Genomic DNA, 24,837 nt, shown 5'->3' with positions numbered 1-24,837 from the left:
GCCTGGTCTACAGAATGAGTTCCAGGACAGCCTCCAAAACAATACAGAGAAACCCTATCTCGAAAAACTAACAAACAAATCCATCATCCCTCACCCCGCTTGGAGTGAGTGGCTGTCACTAATGTGGCTCGGAGATTGCTGCCCTGATAGCAGTATCCATACATTTAGTGAATTGTAATCTGGATCGTGTTGGAGGTCTTGACCCAGGAATCTCAAACTCCTAGCAATGTCACAGCTGAACTACTTGGACTCTGGAGCCAACCTGCCTGGGCTAAAATCCTGGCGTTCTCTCCCTTAACAGGAAACAGTAAAACTCCTTAGTCACTAACCCAGTGGTTCTCAACCTGTGGGTCATGACCCCGTTGGGGTGAAAGGGTCCTTTCCCAGGTGTCGCCTAAGACCATCAAAACACACAGTTATTTACATGATGATTCATAACAGTAGCAAAATTACAGTTGTGAAGTAGCAATGAAAATAACTTTATAGTTGGGGGTCACCACAACATGAGGAACTATATTAAAGGGTGGCAGCACTGGGAAGGTTGAGAACCGCTGCTTTAATCCTTCCTATGGCTGCCTTTTCACCCGTACTCAGACTGTGGTAAGAATGAGATGGTAACCCAGGCATCAGCCTGGGAATCCAGCATGGGACTGATCAAGACCCCCTGAATCTGGGTGTCAGTGAAGAGGCCTAGGTAATCTATTGAGCCTTGGGCAGCAGATCAGTACCCATCCCAAGTATACACACAGACTTTGGACTCCCATAGAACAATGTGAGGTGCACTCTCACCCTGAACTCTTGGGGAAGGGTCTAGGCCCTGCCCTATATGAAATGACAGACTATGGACACCCCCATGGAGGGCCTCACCCTCCCTGGGGGAATGAGGGGATAACGGGGGGGGTTGGGGGAGGGCACAGGAGGAGGGGAGGGACCTGGGACTGACTTGTGAAGCAACCTTGTTTCTTATCTAAATTTAAACTGGAAAAAAAAAAAAAGAATGAGATGGTAAGAGAACGGGGGGGGGGGGGATGCAGCTCAGGGTTCAGATGTTTGCCTAGCTTTCAAGAGGTCTGAGGTTCAGTCCCCCCGTCACTGAGAAAAGAGGGAGGGAGAGACACCACCACTAAAAAGTCGAGGCTTCATGAGACACAACGTCTAGACAGTTGGAAAGCCGGAGAGAGGCACTGGGCGAGGTTTGGATGTGCGACTGGGGATCCAGAAGCCAGGACAATAGTAGGGCCTGGGAAGGCAGAGTGCAGGGGTCGCAGCCAGGGCTGAGGCAGGAGAATGGGAGAATGGGTTGTATAAGTACAAATGAGATTTTTTTTCCTGGCCCACAGTTGACCACTGAGAGTACTGAAAGGAACCTGGTGGAGATTCCCGACAGGAAACAGCATTCCTGATGGACAAGCACTAGTGCCTGTCAGTCAGCTTCCCGGTCAGTCACAGAGCAAAAAGTACTCCTATCACAACAGATGCTCCTGAAGGTGAAGCCTCTGGAAGAGACAGCTGGACTGGAGGGGCTCCTGGGTGGGCCTTAGCGGGCTGCAGGCTATGGGACAGTCAGACCTTCTGCCCTTCCCCCTCAACCAGGGGTTACCATGACAATGCCCTCTTTTCCTCTGGCCCTGTGGTTTCCTCTGAATCTTCTTTCACTTTCTTCTTCTGCTTTTCCCCCTCCTCTCTGGCCTCCCCTGTCCCACACCCACCTCCTTCCCAAATGCTCAGGTCACGGATGAAGAGACCCAAGAACAAGGTAAGCAAAGCCGTGTCCCAAGGCAGAGCTGGGGGCTGGGGGGGAGTCACAGGGTGCAAGGACATCGAGGTAGAGAGCGCGTCGGACTGAGTCGAGGCAGGAGGTAGAGAGCATCAGGTGACAAAGTGACTGGAAGGTTGTGGAAGGAGCCGGGGATCACAGGGTGAAGAGATGCCTCGAATGAGTGGGTGACAGTGAGGGCAGGGCCCAGAGGACGCAAGAGTCCCCTGGTTCAATAACCACTGAGCTAGGAGTGCTGGCACAGACCTGTAACCCCAGCATTCAGGGCTGAGGTGGGAGGATTATTAGTTGGAGGACAGTTTGATATACAGTGAGACCCTGCCTCAAATAAACAAATCCTACAAACACTATAGTTTAGATGTGGGACTGCAGTTCTCTTCCAGGCCTAGGGACAATGTGCAAAATATGAAATTTCAGGAGATCCCTGCCCGGAGCAGAGCAAATGCACACTTAGGCATCATGAGCCCATTAGGATTCCACTGAAGGTAAGAAGTCACTGCTGGCTGGGGGAGGTTCCTGCAGCTCCCAACCCTCCCTGCTACTGTCATTAGACATATTTCGTTTTCTTTACCCCCCGAAGAAAACTGTGAAGTCCATTAGCAGCTCACTGCCCCACCCAGCTCCTTCTCCGGGTCAGCAGGTCACTTCCCTGACTTGGTGACTTGGTCTAGAGGGAGCCACATCCCGTGCCTGTGAGTTTCCATCACTTTATTTTGCAAAAATAGAAAACTCAGCAATATGCGATACAGCGAGGAGTAGGAGGGGAGATGTAAACAGAGGGGAGGGGACAGCACCCTGACCCCCCAGAGAAAAGGGGGAGCCTGCAGGAATCTTATTTGGCAGCTAAATACAAACAGGGGGCACTTGGGGGAAGAAGGGAGGGGTCACAGAGGCCCTGGGCTCCCCCTCCCAAGACCCCTGGAGGAAGGGGTCATTCCAGGGCGTAAACAAAAGCTAATAAATAAATAGAGGCTTCCTCTGGGTCACGGTGGATCAGCTAAGCAGCATCTCCCCTCCCTGGGCCAAGCTGCTCTGGGGGGTCAAGGGTAGAAGGCACTAGGAGAGGGATCCCCGGCCCCTCTGTAGTGTGGGAGGGTCCCTGCCTCGTGGCTGAGATGGGGGCAGGAGGCCAAGGCACGAGACAGGGCCAAGGGAGGGGCTTGTAAAGTGGAGGGTCCAGGATGAGTGCTGCACCTCAGCAGAGAGGCACAGGAAGGGTTTACACGTCTCCCTTCACCCTCAGTCCCCACCCCAGAAATGCAGGGTCCAGCCTGCCTCTATACCTGGCAGGAAGACGGGGCACAGGGGCAGTGTGCATGGCAGGTTCATCACACAGCATTAGGCACCCAGGGTAGGGCACAAGGGTGGGCTCAGCCCTCCTTGAGGGCCCCCCTTTTGGTCTCTAGTGTTCCTGTTTGCTCTCAGAAGCCCAAGCACCTGGCAGAGGATGGGGCTGTAGGAAGGCAGGGTTTCCTCCTGCCCGGGGAGCCTGTGGCCTGAATCGGACAGGCAGTGCTGAGATTTTAGAGTCCAGACCCAGGTTCACCCCTCCTCCGGTTCTTCTGGTAGGTGCAGAGCAGTCCTCCAGGACTGTAGAGGGAGCCAGTTAGAACAGGATAGGGATGGACACAGGCACCCCCAGAAACTTTGGCAAAACAATGAGCTCATGGGAAAAGTGGGGAATGGGCAGGGCAGGTCCTCCCCCAGTCACTGCTGGTGTCTGGGGAATGGTCAGTCTGCTGCCTGGAGCCCAGCCCCACAGTGGGGTAGGTCAGGGGCCCTGGTCAGGTTGGGGACTTAGGCCCACTTTGCCCTGGCCCCCAGGAGTTTCATCCTCACTGGAAGCCTTGGGGTGGGGGCCAGACTTCGAGGAGTCGTCCTCAAACATTTCAGGGTTCTCCAGCATCTCTCGGATCAGGGGGGGCATCGGGCCTGGAATCTCCATCTTCAGGGTAATGGCCCTTTCTGCTCCTATGAAGAGAGACAAAGAAGCTTGGAAGAGCAGAAGCACATGGGTAGAAACCCTGCCCCAAACTTCCCTGATTGGACTTCCCTGTGACTCCCAAGCGCTCCTGGGCCAGATGCCACATTCTCAGTACCTAGTTTACCTTCTCCTTTCTGGTGGTTCCTAGGTGTCCTCACCCTAACTGAACATTGCCCAGCCTGATGACTATGTGTCTCATTATTCCAGGCTTTCTCTTTCTTTGCTCCTTTTTTAGAGACAGGATCTTATATGTAGTTCTAGCTATCTTGGAAATCCTTGTCAGTCTTGGCTATTTTGCTCTGGCTGGCCTTGAACTTGAAGCAATCCTCTTGCCCCTGCCTCCTGTGTGCTGGAATTACAGGCATGTACCACACGTTTTCAGATGTCTCTTCTTTTTTTCTTTTTCCTTTTTCTTTTTGGTTTTCTGAGACAGGATTTTTCTGTGTAGCCCTGGCTGTCCTAGAACTCGCTCTGTAGACCAGGCTGACCTCAAACTCACAGAGATCCACCTGCCTCTGCCTTTGGAGTGCTGGGATTAAAGGCGTGCGCCACCAATGAATGCCCAGTATCTTTTCAAAACTGCACTGTGGGTTTTGAGATGGCAGATGGCTCAGTGGATAGCATGCTTACACAAGCACACACCGATAACCTGAGTTTGGTCCAAGAACCTACATAAAAGTGAGGAGAACCAACTCTACAGGTGTCTTCTGGCCTCCACACACACATCACACACAGAATAATAAATAAGGAAAATGTTTTTAAGGCCAGTAAGACAGCTCATTGACTGTTTGTCACCAAGTCTGGCAATCCAAGAACCTATAGTGTGGAAGGAGAATTGACTCTTGTGAGTTACCTTCTGACCTCTACATCACACAATGACAAGAACGCCCCACCACATACAATCAATAAATGAACAAATGTAAAAAAAATTCTTTGAAGTCCACACTGCATGCAACTTTGAGCCCCATTGGAACAGCCAGGCTCCAATGTCCAGAGCTTTTATAACAGATAATGTTCAAATACTCAAGGTGTTACAGGCACCCTTCAGAGCCAGCACTGCCCAAGGGAACTCTCTGTAATGATGGAAATGTCCAGGTTAGCTCTGAATCCATGAGCTCAAAGTAATCCTCCTGCCTCAGCCTCTCTAATGCTGAAATGGTAGGCATGAACCACCACCCATCATGCATGGCTCCATGCCAGGCTCTCAGTTCCATCTCTAACTATACTATGTAGTGAGTTCATGTAGTTCTTACAATAAGATTTTGATGTAGGATTAAGTTTATAGCCCAACCAGTTTCCAAACAGAAAAATATGGAGAGCTAAGGTGTCACTATGCATACAGTATTTGCCTAGCACATACAGGTCTTGGGGTTTGGGGTTCCACCGCCAGCAACACACACACACACACACACACACACACACAAACACACAAACACACACACACACACACACACACACACACACACACACGCAACCAACCAAATCAAAACCAGAAAAGAATTTGTCCAAAATCTCCCCAGGAGGATATAGTCAATCAAGCTAGGACTCCTTGGAGGTGTGGGTTCCAAGGGGGCTGACTCATAACTAACCCTTGGTGCTGATGCCCCGGAGGTCGGTGATTTTCATAAGCATCCTTGGAAACATGTAGGGTTGGCTGGGTCTCCGTCGCCGGGCGTAAAGCCTCAGGGCTTCCAGCAAGGGCTCCTGCAGCTTATCCACTTTCTCAGGCTCCTCCAGGTCCATGCGGTCTACACAAGCACAGTGGGGTGAGATGAGGAAGGACACGGTGACAGGTGGCTGACCCCCAACTGACTCTCTTCTGAGGGCCTCAGAGTCAGACGGTCTCATCAGCCCCTTCACTGTTGTCCCTGAGCCCTCCAGGTTTTCTCCCTTGATGTGAGGCCTGCCCTTACCTATAACCACTCAGCAAGGACCTTGCTCTGGCCTAACACTCCTACTGGATTCCCATCTCAGCACTGCGGCCAGGGTTTCTGAGTTCCCTGAACTCTGCCTCCTTCTTCTGTCCTTAGCTTGGTTAGCCAGCAAGGCTATACATGATCTGAGAAGTCTGTGGGATGGGATCAATGTTGACAATCCCAAGGGAAGAGACCCTCATGCTTTCCCACCTGCAGAGAACCAGTGTGGGTGGCGTGTGGTGGAAAAGGGAGCCCATGCAGACACCAGGGGGCGCCCCCGCACCTCCACAGATGAGGCAGATGGCACTGAGCAGCCCTGTCTCCGTGTCATCCATCTCCAGGGGCAGGAGCTGCCCAGCAAAGGCAAAGACGAGGTCTGTAAGGGGCCCAAAGCCAGCATTGTGCATCTGGGTACGGTTCAGGGTCAGCCCATCGGAGAATGTCATGGTGTCTTGCTCTGGGGTATACCTTGTACAGATCCGCAGCATCTAGAAGTTGGGGGTAAGGACAACAATTAGTGCTGCCCCTGAGGAAAAGTTCCTAAGTAAGTTTGGTTCCCAGTAAGTAAATCCTGAACCTGAGGAGTAAGGCAGAAGGGTGGAACTCTGAGATTGGAAAGGGGAGATTAGGTAAACGAGGAGGTCAAGGCTAAGACAAAAAGAACTTCAGTAGAGAAGCATCGTGGTAGCAGAAAAGGGTCAAAGGTCCAGAACTCATAGGCCTAACTCACTAGGATGTCCAGGCAGGCAGCTTTGAGCAGAGTGATCTGGTCAGCAATGCTGAGTCCTGTGAAACCAGGCAACCGCTTAGCAAACTCCACAATCTTGATGATGCATTTGGTGGCCAACTCACTGAACTTGTCCCACAGCCCCAGGTCCAGCTGTACCCGGTGATCTGCGCTGGAGTTCTGCAGGGAGTAAAGATGAGTTTGAATGTGTAGGCCCCCTTGGGAGCTCTCCCCACTACCGACAGATGAGCACAGCCCTGCCCATTCCTAAAGTGCCCTCACCCAGCCTGTGCCCTCTCCTCAGCACCCAGCCTGTGCCCTCTCCTCAGCACCCAGCCTGTGCCCTCTCCTCAGCACCCAGCCTGTGCCCTCTCCTCACCGTGGTGTACTTGCCCAGCTGGCAGAGTGAGGGGAACGTCTCCTGGTGGGCTTTGCTGACCTTGGTGATGAGTTCTTCTAACTGTGGACTCAGTTCATAGCTGTCAGGCGAGCACTCTTCCTTCACCTCTTTTTTCTTCTTGTTTCGGTCATTCCTTACAGCTTGGGGTTGGAGGCAAAGGAAAGGGTCAGGATGCTCAGGGTCTCCTTTTAGATGTCCTCTTTCACCCTAGTTTGATGTGCTCAGTTCTCAGTAAGTACATTTCTTCCCTGGAACCCTAATTAGTGCCTTAATTTCCCTATCTCCTACATAAGCTCCTATTTCCAGGCTGGTTTGCCCCTGCCCCACCCAGGGCCTGCAGCCATGCTCCCTCCCCAGGCCAATTCGGCTCCATCCTGCCCTTCCGGTTGCCCTGCAGGAGCTGGGGGCTGAGGGGGGGCAGGATATGCAGGCAGGATATCCACTTATAGCCTTGGCAGCACAATGGTGGTGGTGGGGGGGATGGAAAGGAGGGGCCAGCCTGGAGCCATCTCACGATCTGTCCTGTGAAAGAACAGAAGGGAGGGACCAGACCAACCCTCCTGCCCCACCAGACAGAAGGAAGAAAAGGCCTAGTGCCCAGGTTTCAGAAGAATGGTCAAGAAAGGGGAGAATGGTAAAGGGTTGTGGCCTTCAGGGAGCCAATCTAATAGGACTGGTCTTGGGGAAGAGAGCAGCTACAAACAGGCTAGGTCTGAGAGCCAGGGAAGCTGGAAGGCAATGGGGAAGGACCACTGGATAGGACAGGATGGAAAAGAACCTACCTTCCTTGGACATGCCCACTTCAAAACACTTTTGCAGCCGGCAGTACTGGCAGCGATTCCTGGTTACCTTGTTGATGATACAGTTTTTGTCACGGTGACATGTATATACCATGTTTTTCTGGATGCTGCGTCTGAAGAAGCCCTGAATTTGGGATCAGGAGGAGTGTCACTGAAACAGGATGCTGGGCTGGGAAAACCAATATTTCTTACAATACAGGTGGCCCTAAGCCTGACCCAGTCTGTTTTTTTGTTTTGAGTTTTCGAGACAGGGTTTCTCTGTGTAGCTTTATAGACCAGGATGGCCTCGAACTCACAGAGATCCATCCACCTGCCTCTGCCTCCTGAGTGCTGTTTTGTTTGTTTGTTTGTGGCAGGAGGAGTGCTGGAGAATGACTGAACCCAGGGCCTTCTGCATGCTAGAAAACATTCCACCAGCCAGGCGTTGGTGGCGCACGCCTTTAATCCCAGCACTTGGGAGGCAGAGGCAGGCGAATCTCTGTGAGTTCGAGGCCAGCCTGGTCTACAAGAGCTAGTTCCAGGACAGCCTCCAAAGCCACAGAGAAACCCTGATTCGAAAAACAAAAAAAAAAAAAAACCAAAAAAAAAAAAAAAGCATTCCACCGCCGAGCTGTATCCTCAGCACCTCACCCAATCTGTCAATCATCCATGCACAGAGCAGTCCCTCATCCCACACAGGCAACTCATGTGACCACAGCACCTGGGACGCCCATCTTTAAACTATCTCTTCAATATACTTATTTATTTTGTGTGTGTTGGGGGTAGAGGGTGCATGTGTAACCACAGGGTGCAAGTAGAATTCAGAGTAGTTACTTGTTTTCCTTCTACTATGTGGGCCTCAGGCTTGGCACCAAACACCTCTCCCTACTAACCCATCTAAAGGGAAGGGTGCCCCCTCCACGATATTGTTTTTGGTAAGAGGGTCTCTTTTATGTGTTGCTGAGGTTTCACGTGTGCAAAGCAAGCATTCTGCCTACCGGGCTACAATCCCCACCTTGTGTCCCCATTGAGTCCCCAACCCATCTTCCCCACCAAATACACACCTTGCAGCCTTCACATGAGCTGACCCCATAATGGTAGCCGGAGGACTTGTCATTGCATACAAAGCATGGCTTATAGACTCGAGGAGGCGGTGGGGGTGATGGAGAGCTGGGCACCATTTCCTCTGAGCTAGTGCTCTGTGTCTCCACCGCTGGGGGAGAAAACCAGCATGAGAAGGTCAGCTGAAGCATCCTCATCTAATGACCTCTCTTCCTTTGGATCTGCTGGTGACAGCTGTTGTCACCACTGTTCATAAGCCCTTAGCAGGTACTCCCCCTCCCCAAAGAGAGCCCAGGCAGCCACTATCATTGCAGCTTGCTGGGATTTCAGGATACCACCCCCTACCCCACCCCAGCCCCCACCTGGCCAACTCTTCTACATCAATGCTCATTTATCCAAATCCCAGACCAGGGCCATCCTAGAAGTTAATGTCTCTGCTTCTGTTTCCCCAATCATAAAGTTGGAGAGATGGCCCACTGGTTAAGGGCCCTGGCAGCTCTCCTAGAGGGACCCAGTATTCAATTCCCAGCATCTACGTGGTAGTTTACAACCATTTGTAACATCAGTTCCAGGGAGTCCAGTTCCTTCTTCTGGCCTCTGTGGGTACCAGGCACATACACAGTACACAAAAATACATACAGGCAAAACACCCATACCAAAAAAAAAAAAAAAGGTACATAGTGGAAAGGTTAGGGCTCACTCCCTGTCACTCTGGTAACCCTGAGTTCCACCATCCTCAGCCTCTGGGAGCAATTGGGGCATGGGCAGCAGATGGGGAGGCCAATGGGACAGTTATAGGCCACCTACAGCTGGCACCTGGCTGAATGACTTAATTCCTTTAATTCACTCCCGAAAGACCTCAGATCAGAAGGGAAGCATAACCGGTATCGTGAGCAGCTCACGCTGCCGCCAGCACCGGAGACAAGGATCTCAGGTCCTCTGACGAGAACTAAGTGGCCTTTAGTGAAAGAAGAGGGAGACAGGTATTTGCTCAGATCCTTAGGTCTAGAAGCAGTGTAGGGTGAGCAGAGTCAGGTGACCTAGGGTAAACAGAGCCGAGGGGGAAGGGAGCTGTCTCAGACCCTTTCTAGGCAGGCTTCACTCCTGAACTGCCTTCATGAAACAGCAACTGCAGTTTGGAAGGAGTCTTAACCTAGGCCCAGAGTAGGGGGAGCCCATACTTTCTAGGTGGCTGCTAGGGACATGCCACAGGCTGTGTGAGTGTGGGGCTCATCCTCAGAGGTTCAGAGCATTTGAAAATTATTCAGCCTGAGGGACCTGTTGCCCACATTTGAGAGACCCAAGTGACTGGAAAAAACCCTGAAGATCCTCAGTGAACTTTGAACCCACCGCCTGTACATATCCTTCCTCTGACCCTCTGTAGCCCACATAGTCACAAGGCCATCTGACCCAAAGCAATAAGAGGGAGGCCAAAAAACTGGGGTTCCAGACCTGTTCCACCCACCTTACAAAGAGGGAAGCCCTCCCCACCTACCCCGCCCCCACCTACTAATTAGCATAAGAATCCTACTGGAGTTAGATTCCCCCTGAAAAGAGTGGGGGCAGAAGGGTGCTGGGAGTTTATTCAAGACTGGGGGCGGGGCTGCCTGTGTATAGGTGCTGAGAGGCGTGGGAAGGACTGGAATGCCTTTTAGGTCCTTGCTCTTCCAGCCCACCCCGGGGTCCCCAGGGCATGTGCCTTGCCCACAGGCCTGTGCGTGGGGTGGTACTCTCTCCTGCACTGACGCCCTCCCTACCCACAGAGCACTACCCCATTTCCTCATTTCCTCTCTTGCGCAAGCCCTGGGTGCGGTCAGACTGGCATGGGGTAGCACCAGCCAATTATAAGGCAGCAGGCCCCAGAGAGCCTGCCCTTGGGCAGCTTTTCCCATTTTAGTGGCACTGTCACCCATTCTCGACTACCCTCTGGCACATCCCCACCCTCTGCATCCTAAAGTGTAAGCTGACGACGGCTCTGAGGTCACTGTGGGTGGAAGGAGCTACAATGCCAACAGGGTCTTCTGGGATGAAGGGTGATCGCCTCTTCAACCCCAGGCTGAGACCTCCACACTGGGATGCTGTTCCTGGACTAGGAAGGGGCCCCTGCTGAGGAGGAGGGGGTGGGCTCTGGGGTTTTCTCCTTTTAAAGCCCAAATTGCTGAAATTGAGGAAATTCCTGGCCAGGCTGAGCGGAGCTTCAAACAAACTCGTTATAACCGGCTGTAAACGCTCCCAGCTGCGAGGCCCAGAGCTGAGCTGCCCAGACTCACAATCTAGCATACACCTCCTTGAAAACACACACTTTTGTAGGTCAATATCACACAGACACAAAAGCAGGCAGACTGACTGTGGGCTCCTTAGCTAGGGCCAGAACTCTAAACAGAGGGACTCACAGACATTAAGCCACACTCACTCCATGTAGGTGGATCATACCCAACACCCAACAGTGGGCTTCACATTTACAAGCCAACAACTCTACCACCATAAAACCACAGTCGGCCAGCACTGAACCCCAGGACACCAAAGTCCCCATTTAAGTGTCACAAGCATACCAGCCAGCTCTACTCTAAATCAGTTTCCCTCTCTGAGAGTATGAGGCCTGCTGTTGGTTTTGTGTGCCCACCAGGACCCTACTGGCCAAACTTACTGACTCAAACTAAAATGCAAACACAGCAGAATTCACAGAAATTTGGTGCAATGTATTAGCACCATGTTTTCTCACCCTTTAAACAGCACACTTCAATTCTTAGCCCACCCAGCCCCAATACTGTCTCCTGTCTGCTAGCTCCCTTTCCCGCTCTCCCAGTTGTTAAAGCTGAGCAGCTCTGCCCTGGAACAAAATTAAAAAAAAAAAATCTGAACTTGTAAACAGCGCTGCCGAGTGCCAAGGAGCGAGGCGCGTTGGCGGGGGCTCAGTGACCCGGCGTGCACACTCCCCCAGCGCCAGCCACCCCGCCCGCAGCCCACCCCTTCCCAGAGTGCCCCTGAGCCTAGGTCTGCAGTCATCCGTACCCGGGCTGCGAGCGCAGTGCCAACCCCCAGTAAATCTGGGCGATGGGTGTTCCAGGCTCCTATCCCAGCCGCTTCTCATAGCCCACCCCCTCCAGGCATTGTGGCCCAGGCTTCAAAGTCACTTCTCATCTGGACTTTATTTTTACAGCCTTTCAGTCCCCAGCTTTTTATTACCGCTCTGGAAAGGGGTTCCAGGGCCCCATGCCTGGCATCTCCCATTACAGAGAAGGGAAAGATGGATATTTGGGGGCCTTATGATTGTTCTCTCCTCCCGGCTGTCACTTCCAGACCACCACCCCCACTCCATACACTTGGCTTTAAACTTTTCGCTTCCTGCTGAAGTTGTGTGTTGGAGCCATGGAAAAAAAGTCATCTGTCAAGACAACCAAATACACACTTCCAGTTTTTTGTTTTTGTTTGTTTTAATGAGGATAAATACAGAATCCATCTTTGTCGCTCTCTCCTATGCACCACTCCTTGCACCCCACAAGCAGGGCACACAGGATATTCTCTAGAACACTGCACTTTCCAAAACCGCCCCCGCAGCCACGCAAGGCACACGCCCTCCCGACCTCATGCCACAAACATCCCCACATTGGGCCACGCACATCTGCCAACCCAGGCGGAGGGTGACAGTAGGTAGAGAGACCCTCTACCCCACACCCACATCTCCTAGGCAGAGGTCTGCACAAGCCAGAAATTCACAGGCTTTGCGTTTTTTTTTTAATGCTCCCAACTTCCCGCATGGACTTTACAAACGCCACCCATGGTCCTGGGTGCTATATCCCTCCGAGGCTAAGGACTTGAGAACACACTAGCAACATACGTCGGCCTCTCCTATCTCCAGGAACTCGGGAGTGGCATCAACCAAAGCACTAGCTAATACCCACCATAAAAACCAAACACAACTCCAAACACTACAGCACTCACGCAAAGGAGACCGACTCAGGCCCTCATGTTTAAAGGGCCAGTACCTCACATAGAAAGGACCAGAACACCCGCTTGCACCCCAGTCCCAAACTTTACATACGGAAATAGCAAGCACCCGTTTCGTTTCTCGTGCACCCAATACCCGATCCCCAAACTCGAATACCTACATTGTAGACTGGCAGGTTGCGCCCAGGCAAAAGACTCAAGTCCGGCGAAACAGGAGCTGCCAGTGGCTCTGCGTAGCAAGCCGGCCCCGGGCCCGGCGGCCCCATACAGCCGTCGCGGACCCGGGGCAAATGATTCCATGCAGTCGTACATCGCGACCCGGCTTGGAGAGAAATTGGGTGCTAGAATACCAAGGACCCGCAGCCCATTCCCCCTCCTCCCCCCCCGCAGCGCCCTGCTTCTGGAGGGGGGAGGGGGAGGGCTAGCATAGGGCGCTGAGATGCATGGGGGGTAAGGGGTGGGCGGGGAAGAGGGGGATCCCCAGCAAGGGAAAGGACTGGGCGGGGCACAAAGGCGAAGCAGCAGCTAGCAGCTCCTGCCTCGGTCTGGCTCACTTAGGGTGCCTGGGCAGCTAGCACTGCGGAGACCTTTTGTAAAAGCAGAGCCTGGAGGGATGGGGGTGGGGCTTGGAGAGCGAAGGGGGGCCGGGCCCTAAGATGAGCTGAGCGGGGAGTGGAGCACATACACATTCGCATATGTCTACTCGCTAGCTGCGCGGCGCACGCGCTTGCTTAGACATACATCTGTGCATGCATGTATCTTGGCAGGCTACACAAATTTGCAAACGAGCAATAGTGCACAGGCATATCTACACCCAACCGAATTTGTGCTTGCAATCATGTTCTCTCTACAGACCGGGAGGTTTTGCACGCATTTGCACTTAGGCGCTTGCCCAGGTTGGAACTGGGGGAAGGAGTGGAGGAACCAAATGCACGCATTTCCTTTCACAGCGTCTTCCCCCCTCCCTTCGGCATACAAGTCAACACAAGCAAGGGTGTTAAGGATGGCTGCGTAAGAGGGGAACCTTGAAATGCACCGCGCGCCGCTGGTCTCCAGAGCCGGAGGACCTGCGTTACCTCCACCCCCCTCATTCCCGGGCCTGACTCCTCCTTCTCCCTTCGTGCGCGCGAGCCTGCGCGCGCGCGTTTCAGACCAGAACGCTGCATTCCTGCGGCTCAGCGCGCGCTACCGCCTCCTTCCTTCCCGTTCTTCCCACCCCCGGTCCAAGGGCCAGAGCGCGCTCCCGCGGTGAACTCTCCGGGAACCCCCCTCGGGGCGGGTGGCCGGGCGCGCTCACCTCCTCCTGACCCGGCCCCGCCCCACCCCGCCCAGGCCGTCGCCAGCTCCGCAGCGGAGTCCCCCCCCCCCGCCCCCTCCAGCGCAGCGGAGAGTCTACCCCTCCTAGCTCCGGCTATCCTTCCTCCGCCGAGGGCTGGGCCACCTCCCTCAAAGTCCCCGAAGCTCTATCCCGCGACTGACACTCCCAAAGTGCCTCGGCTGCCTCCCTCAATGCCCTCTCCCAGAACCCGACTTCACTTCTGGAGCACAAAACCACCCGCTAAACTGTCCCTACGGTACCAAACTGCGACTCAGACCACACTGCCCCCCCATGACAACTGTCCCTACCCCGAGTTTCCACTGGACTAAGGGCCCCCCTCCGCAGTAACTGCCCTGCCGGTCACTCACTGCTCGGGGTCACTTGTACCCCCACCATAGGAAATAGCTGCCCCTCCTCCCTCAGTGCCACCTTGAGTGCCCCCCTGGGCGCCCTAGCCGGGAGGAGAGAGAGGATTGGCCACGTCACAAGTTTGCCCTTGCCAGGCCGCCTCGAATCGGGGACCCTGGCCCTGGGACAACGCCAGTGGCGGCGACTCCCGGAAACCGCCCCCTCCCCCGCGCCCCGCCCGCCGGCCCGCCGACCGCCCGACCGCTCGGCGGGCCGGCCCAGCCGGCTCTGTCAGCGCGGCTCACACGGGGAGCGCCCGGGAGCGGGAGCGGCGCCCGGCCCGACCCCTTCCCCCGCCCGGCGGCTGTGGCTGAGCCAGGGCGGGGCGCACTTTTCTAAGAATCTGCTGTACCGAGTCGGGGTCGCACTGGGGTGCTGAGAGAGTGGGGCGCCTGCTGGAAGAATAAAAAGCAGGAAGGGGTGCCAGAGTAGGCAAAGAAGGCGGGAGCGGGGGAGGGGAACGGGCGGCTGCCAGGGACTCCGGGGGGGCAGGGCTGGGGAGGAGGGCCTAAAATGCGGATGGCGACGGTGGGCTGGGGTGGACGGGCAAACTGGGAACTTGCAGCAACGATGAAGTGAAAGGCAGTATCTTTCCAACCTAAATGTGAACTTTCCCTTATGATCCAACCCCAACCAACACTCCGTTTCTGAATCCAACCGTACCCCCCCAAAAGAGGAGTAAATGCCTAAATCGGAATAGGGCCAGCAGGAAAAAAAAGTAGAAAAAAGAAGAGTGCCCCCAAAAAATAAGTAGAAAAAGGCCTTGACTAGTCAACCCCTGGCTTGTAAGTTCCCCTTCCCCCTCCGAAATCTGAAAGGTCCCAATTAAGTCAGGCCTGCCTGGTTGGTAATTAGAACCAGAAGTGGCCAGGCCACAGGGAGGGGGTTGGGAGGAGGGCACAAGGGTGGGGGGAGGGCTCCAGGAAGCCGTGAGTTCTCAAAAGCCCCCCTTTCTCTTCACCAGATGCACCCCACTCCTCATCACCTCATCTTCGGAAGCACCACTGGGGAAGGGGACCTCAGGACCAGGCACTAGGGTGTTGGACAGGCACATCCTATCAACCCCAGACCCAATTCAAGACACAAGTACTACCTTGGGTTGAAAGCAAAATGGGGGGGTCTAGTGCCCCTCTTTTCCCCAAAGCGCCCCCCCAGCCCTTATTGCAGCAATTAGACCCATTAGCCTTCTAGCGTTTCATGGGAACCAGATGTTCCCCCGCCAGTCTTGGTGGGGGCATGAAGGGGGGGTGCCTGACTCACCCCCTTCCTTATGATCCCCACCACCACCAGGGTGCACCCCCCCTCCCAGCTAGATCCTCGAAAAGCTATGGTCCCAGGGGCAAAGAATGTGCCCCTCCCCCACTAAGAGGGCCACTAGCACTCCAGCCTGGTCACCCCTCAGAGCTCTACCAATCCCAGGCGAAGATTGGGTTTGGCCAGGACTAGGTTTGGGGAACAGGGCAGCTAAATTCTCTCTCTCCCCCATCTTGCCACCTATGGGTGAGGTCTGAGGATGACTGGCTTGGCATTCTTCTTGCTTAGTAACTCCTTTTCTTCCAAAACCTCACTCTAACAACTGAAGGGGTATTTCAAACTGAAGCAGGCCCCGCCCCAGAGGGCAAGTCCTACAGGACAGGTCCCACCTGAAGAGCACTGGGAGGGGGTCTTCCGAAGAGAAGGAGGGGGTAACAGAGGGAGGTGTGAAAGAAAGGGAGAGGCCCAAAGCAGCAAGGACGTGAGGAGCTCTTGGCAGGATGGGGGCTGGGAGAGGGTAGGGGGCCCGGAGAGGGGGGGTGCCGCCAGGGCCCCAGCAGCGGCGGCAAGCTCGGCTCCCCCCGCCGGAGAGGTTTCCTGTTGCAATCAAAGCCCCGTTTGTGTCGGCCTGGAGCTGGAGTTGGAGCCGGAGGAGGAGAGGCTGGGAGGGGAGGGGAAAGAGGCAGCCACTGGAGTTCTTTTTTTTCCCCTGGAGGAGCCTTAGCTGCGCCTGCTTGCCACCTTCAACTGCCACGACTCGCTTTCCTTGCCTCTCTCTCCCAGAGCCTGGGCCCCCTCTGGATCTGCACCTGTATAGTTGCCTCTCGGACTGAGGTCTGGGCATCTCCACTTTAAATAGAACTTCTTTTCTCCTTGTGCCAGCCTGCCTTCAGTGTCTCCAAGTAACTTAGCACGGTGGCATTTGGGCTCCCTGCTCCGCAGACAGTGGTCCCTCGGCCATGGCAGCTATTACCACCACAGTATTTGGAGGACAAACTTTGCCAGGTCTTCAAGTCCATAATATCCCTTTTCTGCCTGCACACTCCATCCCTGCATGCATGCATGCATGCATGCATACACACAGGTGCGCATGCCCATACACTCCCCTCTGTTTTCAATGCACACAGGTCTATGCTTGCCTAGCTCAGCAGCACATGCTTCCCTTACCTGCCCCCCCTCCTCCACCACAGGGTTCTAAGATGCCTGCCTCACCCACTGAGGCCCCAGGAGAGCCCTGAGAGGTAGAGCAAGACTTCTCAACAAGGATATCCCCAAGGTGCCAGAGGCTGACTCTTCAATAAGATCCAAAACCCAGAACCAGTCCCCAAGGAGAAGCTCCAAGCCCCTTCGTAAAACATCCTTATTCTACATGAGAGAGAGGGTTGTATGAGAGAATGTAACGAGAGACAGAGACTCAACTTGAGTGTGGGTGTGGCATCAAATTTATGACTGTAATCCACCCCTCCCATGTATGATAGATCGTCACAGCCAAAAGGGGACAGCAGATCAAAGAAAATGAGGTAGCACCCTCTCATCCTCTGGCCAGTCACTCTCCCACCAAGGGAGGTTCTCCAAGCTCCAGGATTCCTGCCTCTCTTCTGCACCCACCACTAGATGCTGGACGCCCCACCCCAAGCACAGTCTGGACCCAGGCCTTCCCCTCCTCCCCACCTCACCTGCTACCTCCCTGCCTGGGCCTGTCCCTCTACACTAGCTAGCCTCACCCTCTACAACTGCTTTCCCTGGTGCAGGCTCTTCTCTGGAATTTCTCCTCGCTGTTCCCATCCTTCAGGGCAGCCTTGGAGGATGGAGCTCAGCCTGGCACTTTCTCCTTCCTCGACCTCACTTTGAACTCTGACCTCCATCTCCTTGTACCCAGAATACAAGGGCACAGGGAGAATGCCACTGGGTACTGGCCATGTCTCTGGGCGTTCTTCCTACCACCACTGTCTTTCTCTTGCTTCTTTTTCACTCCAGTTCCTTCAGTGACCGCCCACAGGCCCTGGGAACATCAAATCCCAAGAGGTCAAATTGTATGATTCTTTGCGAGAAATACATTCACGGGAGATGAGGCTTATTCCCATTGCCTGGTTCAGGACAGATTCATGGGATGACACTGAGGAAGAGGAGAATCTAGCTGAAGTTTAAAAAATAAAAAAGAGCCCTGTGCTCTTTCAGGCACTCTACTCTGCGTGCCACATGGTAACCTCTGTGGAACTGCAGCCACGCCACAGGCAGTCCCTACCAAGCACTAGAGCCCAGCTAAATGCCTCCTGCTCCTTCACGCTGCTGCATACACTGGAGTTCTGTGTCTGAGCAGTCTTGGCGATGCTGCACAGACACAAACTGCATACGGTCTGGGAGACACACACACACACACACACACACACACACACACACACACACACACACACGCACACACATTTCCAGATAAGTACACTCTTTCCAGTAGAGCTGCCAGCCCAGGGTAGTCACCCCTATGTAAGTCCTATTGTTAGGTATAACCCCCTTTTTTTTTACTGAGCTACAGAGCTATATCTTTTTTGTTGTTTTTTGAGACAGGGTTTCTCTGTGTAGCCCTGGCTATCCTGGAACACATTCTGTACAGCAGGCTGGTCTCAAACTCAGAGGTCCATACTTCTACATTCCAAGTGCTGGAATTAAAGGTGTGAGCCACCATGGCAAGCTAAAGAATGTCTCCTTATCGTTTTTTGTCTATCTCTGTTTCTTCCCTCCAGGTAAAGCTTTCACTTTACCTCTTCATATTCTGTCACCTTACACACAGATCCCTATGCCAGAAGCCAGAGGTCAAGGCACCGCGTCCCAGTCCACCTCCCACCTGCCATGGCCTGATAAGGAGGGACAGTCACCAAGTGGGCAAGGAGGGTCCCAGGCAGAGAAACGAGACTCAGGCCTTACTTGCCATCAGCATTTAAAGGCTTAATGCAAAGAGGGCAGGCCTGGGGACAAGTAGGGATCTGCACAGTGTGTGGGCACTATTCCAGACCTGGAGGGAGGGGAGAGCCATGTGGCTGAGGAGGAGAATGTTTCTGGGGCACCCTTACACCATTCTAGACCATTTTGTGGACCAAGAGCCACCTCTTCGTCACCAGGCTATCTCTGTCCTCCTCCTTTAAGAACTTCCCCAGAGAGCAGGTTGGTGGTGGCTCACACCTTTGATCCCAGCACTCGGGAGGCAGAGGCAGGCCCATCTCTGTGGGTTTGAGGCCAGCCTGGTCTACAGAGTGAGTTCCAGGACAGCCTCCAAAGCTACAGAGAAACCCTGTCTCAAAACAACAACAACAACAACAGAAAAAGACTGTTCCCAGGCCCACACATCTTTAGGCACCTGGCACTAAGTTCCCTTTCTATTTGCAGCCTCAGAACACCCATCTCTCCTCTCCATCCCAGAGCGAGCTGACCAACTTCTCAGGTTCCAGTCCACTGTTTGTCTCCCCCCACCTCCCGACTACATGCAGCCTTTAAGGACACCAGACTCACCCTCGAGTATCCACACAAACACGTTCCCTTCTGCTAGTTGAGTGACCCAGGAGGCAGTTTTAGATCCACAAGCAGTTTTATGACCCAGTTCTTTAAGATCATATTTGAAGAGAACTTTCATTACAGATGAAACTACCCTCAAAACACATCGACTCTACCCCACGACCCCTCTCCCACAGCCACCACCATTCTATTAGACCAAAGTCCCACTCCCTGCCCACCTTTCTTCTGAATCATCCCCAAGACCCCTGAGACTCACACAGAGAGGCCATCTCCTTGGGGAGGTCAGGCTGGCCCAGGCCCCGGAAGCTAGGACTCAGCATTTCAAACGGTGGCGACCCTCTGAGTGCCCCTGGGAAGGCGAAGGGGAAGCCTGCTCCTGGGTAACCAGATCCAGGCCCCAGGGCACCAGCCGGAAAGAGTCGCTCCTTATTGGTGGCCATGGCAGCTGCGGTGTGGGAATCCCTTGGAATTTGCAGTGGGCGGGGGTGGTCTTCAGCTGCAGCCCCCGCCCATGCCCACTGACCTGGCCTGGGAGGCTCCGTGCCCACCCTGGCTGGCCTGCCCACAGGGTCTCCAAAGGTCCTGGAAAAAAATAGAAAGGAAAAATAAGACAGCACTCACCGTGAGGCCCAAGGCCTCAGTTGGTCTTCATTACCCTGGCGTGGATGCTTGCAGTGTCTCAGAGTGGGCAAATCCTAAGAAACTTCTGTGTAGCTTCAGGGAAGGGTAAACTGAGTGTCTGAGGTGAGCAATGATCTGAGGACATCTGTTGGGGAGATTCCTAGACTGAAGCATCAGAACTAGACATCTGATTTAGTCCTCACATCTGTCCTGTGAAGGGGAAATTATGATTTCCATTTTATAGAAGAGGAAACTAAGATTTAGAAACTGGTTTAAGGTTACATGGCTTTAAAGGGTGGAGCCAAGATCTTATTTATTTATCTTTTTTTTTTTTTGAGACAGTGTTTCTCTGTATTGTTTTGGAGGTTGTCCTGGAACTAGCTCTTGTAGACCAGGCTGGCCTCGAACTCACAGAGATCGGTCTGCCACTGCCTCCTGAGTGCTGTATTTTGGTTTTTCAAGACAGGGTTTCTCTGTAGCTTTGGAGCCTGTCCTGGAACTCAATCTGTAGACCAGGCTAGACTTGAACTCACAAAGATCCACCTACCTCTGCCTCCCGAATGCTGGGATTAAAGGGGTGTACCACCACTGCCCAGCATCGGCAGGGCCAAGGTTTAAACACTCAGGCTGGGGGTTTATAGCTCAGTGGTGGAACACTAGTTTAACATGCAGCAAGTGCAAGATCCTGGGCTTGAGCTGCGTGGTGGATCTTTGTGAGTTCAAAACCAGCTTGGTCTACAGAGCAAGTTCTAGGACACAGAGAAACCCTGTCTTGGAAAAAAAGAAAGGAAGGAAGGAAGGAAGGGAGGGAGGGAGGGAGGGAGGGAGGGAGGGAGGGAGGGAGGGAGGGAGGAAGGAAGGAAGGAAGGAAGGAAGGAAGGAAGGAAGGAAAGAAGGAGAAAAGATCCTGAGTTTGATACCCAGCAGCAGGAAGGAAAAAAAAAATCAAGCTAAGCATGGTGATGCACACCTTTAACCCTAACACCTTTGATCCGAGCATGCATGAGGCAGAGGCAGCCAGATCTCTCTGGGTTTGAGGTAAGAACTTGCCTCAAAATAAATAAATAGCTGGACAGTGGAAGTTCATGCCTTTAATCCCAGCAGTGGGAGGCAGAGGCAGGTGGATCTCTGTGAGCTTGAGGTCAGTCTGGTCTATGACTTCCAGGACAGTTAGGATTGTTACACAGAGAAACCCTTTCTCTAGACATCAAAGTTAAATAAATAGATAAGCAGGTAAACAAAAAATAAATAAGTAAAGACAAATTAATTCAAACTCTAGCACCTATCTCTGCTGTAACACCTGAGTCCTATATTGTTTTGGAGAGTACAGTGCAATAGTCACATGCAAATGCCCTGAACTAATGTCCCCACTCACTGGCCGTGGGGACTTGGGAGGAGTTATTTCATCTCTCTGTGCCTCACTTTCTTCATTTATCACTTGAGAATAGTAGGGCCCACCTGGTGGTAAGGTTGTTTCAAGGATGCAATAACTTATCACGGGCACATGTTAAATGCTATGCAGTATTTTATACTTTGTACTTTCTGCATGCCTCTTTTAATTATCACTTCCTTTCTCTGTCTTCCTCCTTACTCCTTCTGCTTCCCTTCCCAACTCTTTCTCTGTCACAAACCATCTCACAGTAAGTCTACACTCCCTATGTCCTCTGTTGCTCTCTTCTTCAAATTGGGCATGCTAGTGGAACTCTACCATGAGATAGGTGCAATACTAGAAGGTTCCCTCCTTGCCCTCAGTTCACAGTGCTGCTCCTCTTTCTCTAGGCCCCTAGAAAACTCTCCCTACATTCTTTCCTAACTCAAATGTAGCTTCTCCCCATCCCTGAAAATTTTAACCTGAACCCAGGAAAGAAGAAAGGAAACCTGAGAGAAGGGGAAGTGAAATCCCGGGGGCTGGCCTGTGTTTCCCACCCTAACGCTGTGACTAAGGGAAAGGAGCTCCTTAGGGTCTCCAGAACCATCTACCATGTAGACCAGAACTGATGGGACGAAGAAGGGCAGAGGACGGACGGCAGCAAGGGCATCCCACAGGTAGATGTCTCTACATCTCTTTCCATTAGTAACTGTTACTAAGCAACATCTCTAACTGTTTCTGTGTACCTCTGATTTTTCCTCCCTCTCTCTTTCTCTCAACCTCCAAACTCCTAGGAATAAATTATCATAGTTACAAGAACTCAAAACCCAACATCATCACCCTTCATTCAGCCCCCATGTGTAAAGGAACCCCTTCTCCTCACTAGGTACCACCCAGAGGTCCAGGGCCCTGCATCTCTTTACCCCAGTGTCCCCCAGAGTTCTAAAGTATTAACTCCGAGCCTCCAGGACCCTTCTCCCTTTCCTTCCCTAGTCCATGAGGTCCTCATCCCAAGTTAAATCCTGGTGGAACCAGGAGTCCAGGGCCCCTAAGGCCCCTGGGCCATAGCTCAACAGGCTGGGCTACATTCCAGGTGGATTAACCCCTTCAATGCCAAGAGTGATGAACTAGTAGAGCACCCCCAATCCAATCTCCCCCCCTCCCGATTTTGCATAGACTGGGAATAGGTTTTCCACTCCAGTCATCTGTGTCTTGGCATCTTACCTACAGATGAGAAACAGACCTCGAGGGTAAGGCAGGGCTCCAACAGGAGGCATGAGGGAGGCATGCTCAGCACCCCCACCCCCAAGATACTGTGAATTAAGCAAAGGACAAGCCAACTCTCCCTGGTCCTGGCCTTCCTCCTCAACTACCTGGGAGGGGAGACTTGGGGGTAAAGAGGGAGGTAGGCAATGAAGATTTCTCTCTCCTAAGTCTGGTCTCTTTGGGGAGGGTGGTGGGGCACATGCTTCAGTCCCAGGTAGAAGAGGAGAGCAAGAAACTGAAGACGACCCTGAGTGAAAGGAAATCCTAAAAGAGGCCTTAGCTGTCTGGGTTCTTCAGGGGTCCTGCAGAAGACATACAACACTTCCCTCTTCCCAGGATGCCACCTCAGATGGTGCGGCCCAGAAGGCGGGGCAACTGACTTGGGGAAAGGGTTCTTACAAAGCTGCTTGTCTCAGAGATGAGGTGGAGTTGAGGGGAGGGCATGGGTGAAGGGGGCTGCCGGATGGAGGGGGGTGTCTCCCTGCTGCCATGCCCGCTCCAGAGCCTTGAACAAAGCTGCTCTTGTCGGCTGCTCTCCACCCGCTGCCCCCTCCCCTCTGTATAAACACGACCACCTTTTTCCATGACCCCATCTCCAGAATGGGCGGAGAACCCCGGCATCCTCTGCTCTAGTTTGAGTCCCCAGCCCGATCTCCAGGAGGCAGCAGTGGGCCTGCCTTCCCTGGCTCCCTGCCATTCTTGGGGGAGTCTAGACCCTTGATTCCCCACCTCTCATCCTCAGGTGCCCTCCCTCTAACACACTGGCCCCAGGGAGGGGCAGTACCCAGGAGGCAGGCAGGCAATGCCAGTGGAATGTGTGTGGGCATCAGAGGGCACGGGCAGGGTGGGGCAGGGGGGAACTGGAGGTGCCAGTTAGGTGGCTTTGTGAGCCAGAGGTGGGGGTGTGCCGGGGTTGCAGGGGGCGTGTCCTGTGCTGCCTACCAGCTCTAAGCCACTGTGTGTGTGTGTGTGTGTGTGTGTGTGTGTGTGTGTGTGTGTTTGGGATAACCCAAGCTTTGGGCACTCTGGACACACACACTCCCCTTAACCTCCTCTAAGTCTTTTCCTTACTGACAATGGCTGTGGTCCTCAACTTCAACTCAGTGTCTGAAGAATTGACCATAAGGGCTGGAGCCTCCTAAACCCTTGAGGAGTAGGATTCCAACTGCCCAAGGCTGGAGCCCTCCAAGAGGGTGTTATCTGAGCATTCTGTCCTGGAGTCCCCTCCTCAGACATCCCTACCTCCCACTCCCCATGACCAGCAAGCATATCCTTACCCTCTGGCCTCTGCAGAGACTCCCTCCTACATACTGGGCCAGGCTGAGGAGAGGGGACCTGGTGGCAACAAGAGAAGATCTGTCAGAGGCACTCCAGGACTAGGACTTCTGAACCTATCCCAGCGTTCTAACAATCCCTTTGTTCCATTGGTGCTTCCCCTCTTAGAATACTCCAAAAGAGCCATCCCCCCTGCCTCATTGGCTTTCTCGTATAGCTGGGGATAGGTCTGAGGGAATCCTGACCCTGCCGTCCAAACTCCACAGACCACTTTTCTCACCACTTCTTCCTCCCAGCTCCTGACCCAGATAGTCAGGACCACTTCCTAGACCCTTCCATAGTCCCTCTGCAGAGACCTGCCATTCCACTGGCAAAGGGTATTTGGACCATCAGATCCACTCTTCAGCACCCCCACCCCCGGCCCCGGAGGGTTGGAAGAATGCCATCCTTTCTCACCGGAGGGAACCCTGTCTTCTCTGACATTCCGAGTACAGGATAGGTTCGCTTGCCCAAGACTTTCCCAAATGCTCCCCCCACCCCACCCCCATACTCACCAAAAGTCAAGGGCACATAACCCGGCTCATTCTCAGCCTGTCTAAAATCTTCCCTTTCCCTTCCCAGGTCATTACTGACCCCAAGTTGGGGCAGAAAGCCCCTTCGCAAGCCGGGCTAACAGCCTGGCCAGTCCCGGAGGAAAAGGACCCCCGAGGCTCCCGCCGCTCCCGCCCCCCCGGCTCTCTTTAGAGGAGGACCCGGCGTCCAGGGCGTCCACGGCCGGAGGGCGGGTAGGAGGGCGAGCCGGCTTCCCCGCCTGACTCACCTGGAGGGGAGGGCGGGGGAAGGAAGGCCGCGGAACCCCGAGGTCCCGGCGTCGGGCGGTCTCGGGGATGGAGCGCCGAGGTGTTTAGGAGTCGCAGTAATGGGGGGCTCCAGGGGGGCACGGCTCTAGGCTGGGACAATCCCGGGGCCTCTCGGAGCCCGCCCGCCCACGTGACCGCCCCAAAATATCCGACACATTTTCTCCCAAACCGCACACTGACTCCGCAGGCGGGGACACGGAAAATATTTTCTTTCTTTTTCTCCCTCCCTACCCCCCCACCTCCCTCCCTGCCCGGCTCCCTCCTCCCCCTCCCGCCCTCGCTCCTCCCTCCCCTGCCGCCTGCCCCTGCCCGGCTCCCTCCTTGGTGCCCTGGGGCTGGGGGGGTGGATGAGGGGGGGGGACTGGGCGG

The 24,837-nt window shown here is 53.9% G+C and overlaps 1 protein-coding gene and 1 long non-coding RNA gene across 5 annotated transcripts; one reads left to right on the top strand and one right to left on the bottom strand.

The window, feature by feature from the left end:
- The first annotated feature begins 1,610 nt into the window (after nucleotides 1-1,610).
- Nucleotides 1,611-4,134, top strand: LOC106020859. Its single transcript, XR_001196261.3, has 3 exons — nucleotides 1,611-1,756; nucleotides 2,195-2,262; nucleotides 3,671-4,134. It is a non-coding gene; the product is annotated as an uncharacterized LOC106020859 (long non-coding RNA).
- On the bottom strand, nucleotides 2,471-24,665 carry Rarg (retinoic acid receptor gamma). 4 transcript variants are annotated; one of them, XM_013110998.3, is made up of 10 exons: nucleotides 24,429-24,665; nucleotides 23,611-23,668; nucleotides 19,334-19,659; nucleotides 8,648-8,796; nucleotides 7,587-7,728; nucleotides 6,784-6,944; nucleotides 6,408-6,584; nucleotides 5,961-6,165; nucleotides 5,351-5,509; nucleotides 2,471-3,748 (listed from the first exon to the last, which is right to left on the bottom strand). In XM_013110998.3, the coding sequence occupies exons 3-10, from the start codon at nucleotides 19,515-19,517 to the stop codon at nucleotides 3,549-3,551; spliced, it is 1,377 nt and encodes a 458-aa protein (XP_012966452.1). In that variant the 5' UTR covers nucleotides 19,518-19,659; nucleotides 23,611-23,668; nucleotides 24,429-24,665; the 3' UTR covers nucleotides 2,471-3,548.
- Nucleotides 24,666-24,837: the final 172 nt, after the last annotated feature.

This window comes from Mesocricetus auratus, unplaced genomic scaffold, assembly GCF_017639785.1.
Source record: "Mesocricetus auratus isolate SY011 unplaced genomic scaffold, BCM_Maur_2.0 Super-Scaffold_100010, whole genome shotgun sequence".
NCBI lineage: Eukaryota > Metazoa > Chordata > Mammalia > Rodentia > Cricetidae > Mesocricetus > Mesocricetus auratus.
This window is presented reverse-complemented; position numbering and strand designations above follow the sequence as displayed.

Bases quoted from the DNA above. Each gene is read 5' to 3' on its own strand.
- Rarg (XM_013110998.3), bottom strand. From the start codon at position 19,517: ATGGCCACCAATAAGGAGCGACTCTTTCCGGCTGGTGCCCTGGGGCCT. The intron at 6,945-7,586 runs GTAGGTTCTTTT...TCCAACCCCAAG, and splicing joins AGTGGGCATGTCCAAGGAAG to CTGTAAGGAATGACCGAAAC. The intron at 3,749-5,350 runs GTTAGTTATGAG...CTCTCTTCATAG, and splicing joins CCGGGGCATCAGCACCAAGG to GAGCAGAAAGGGCCATTACC.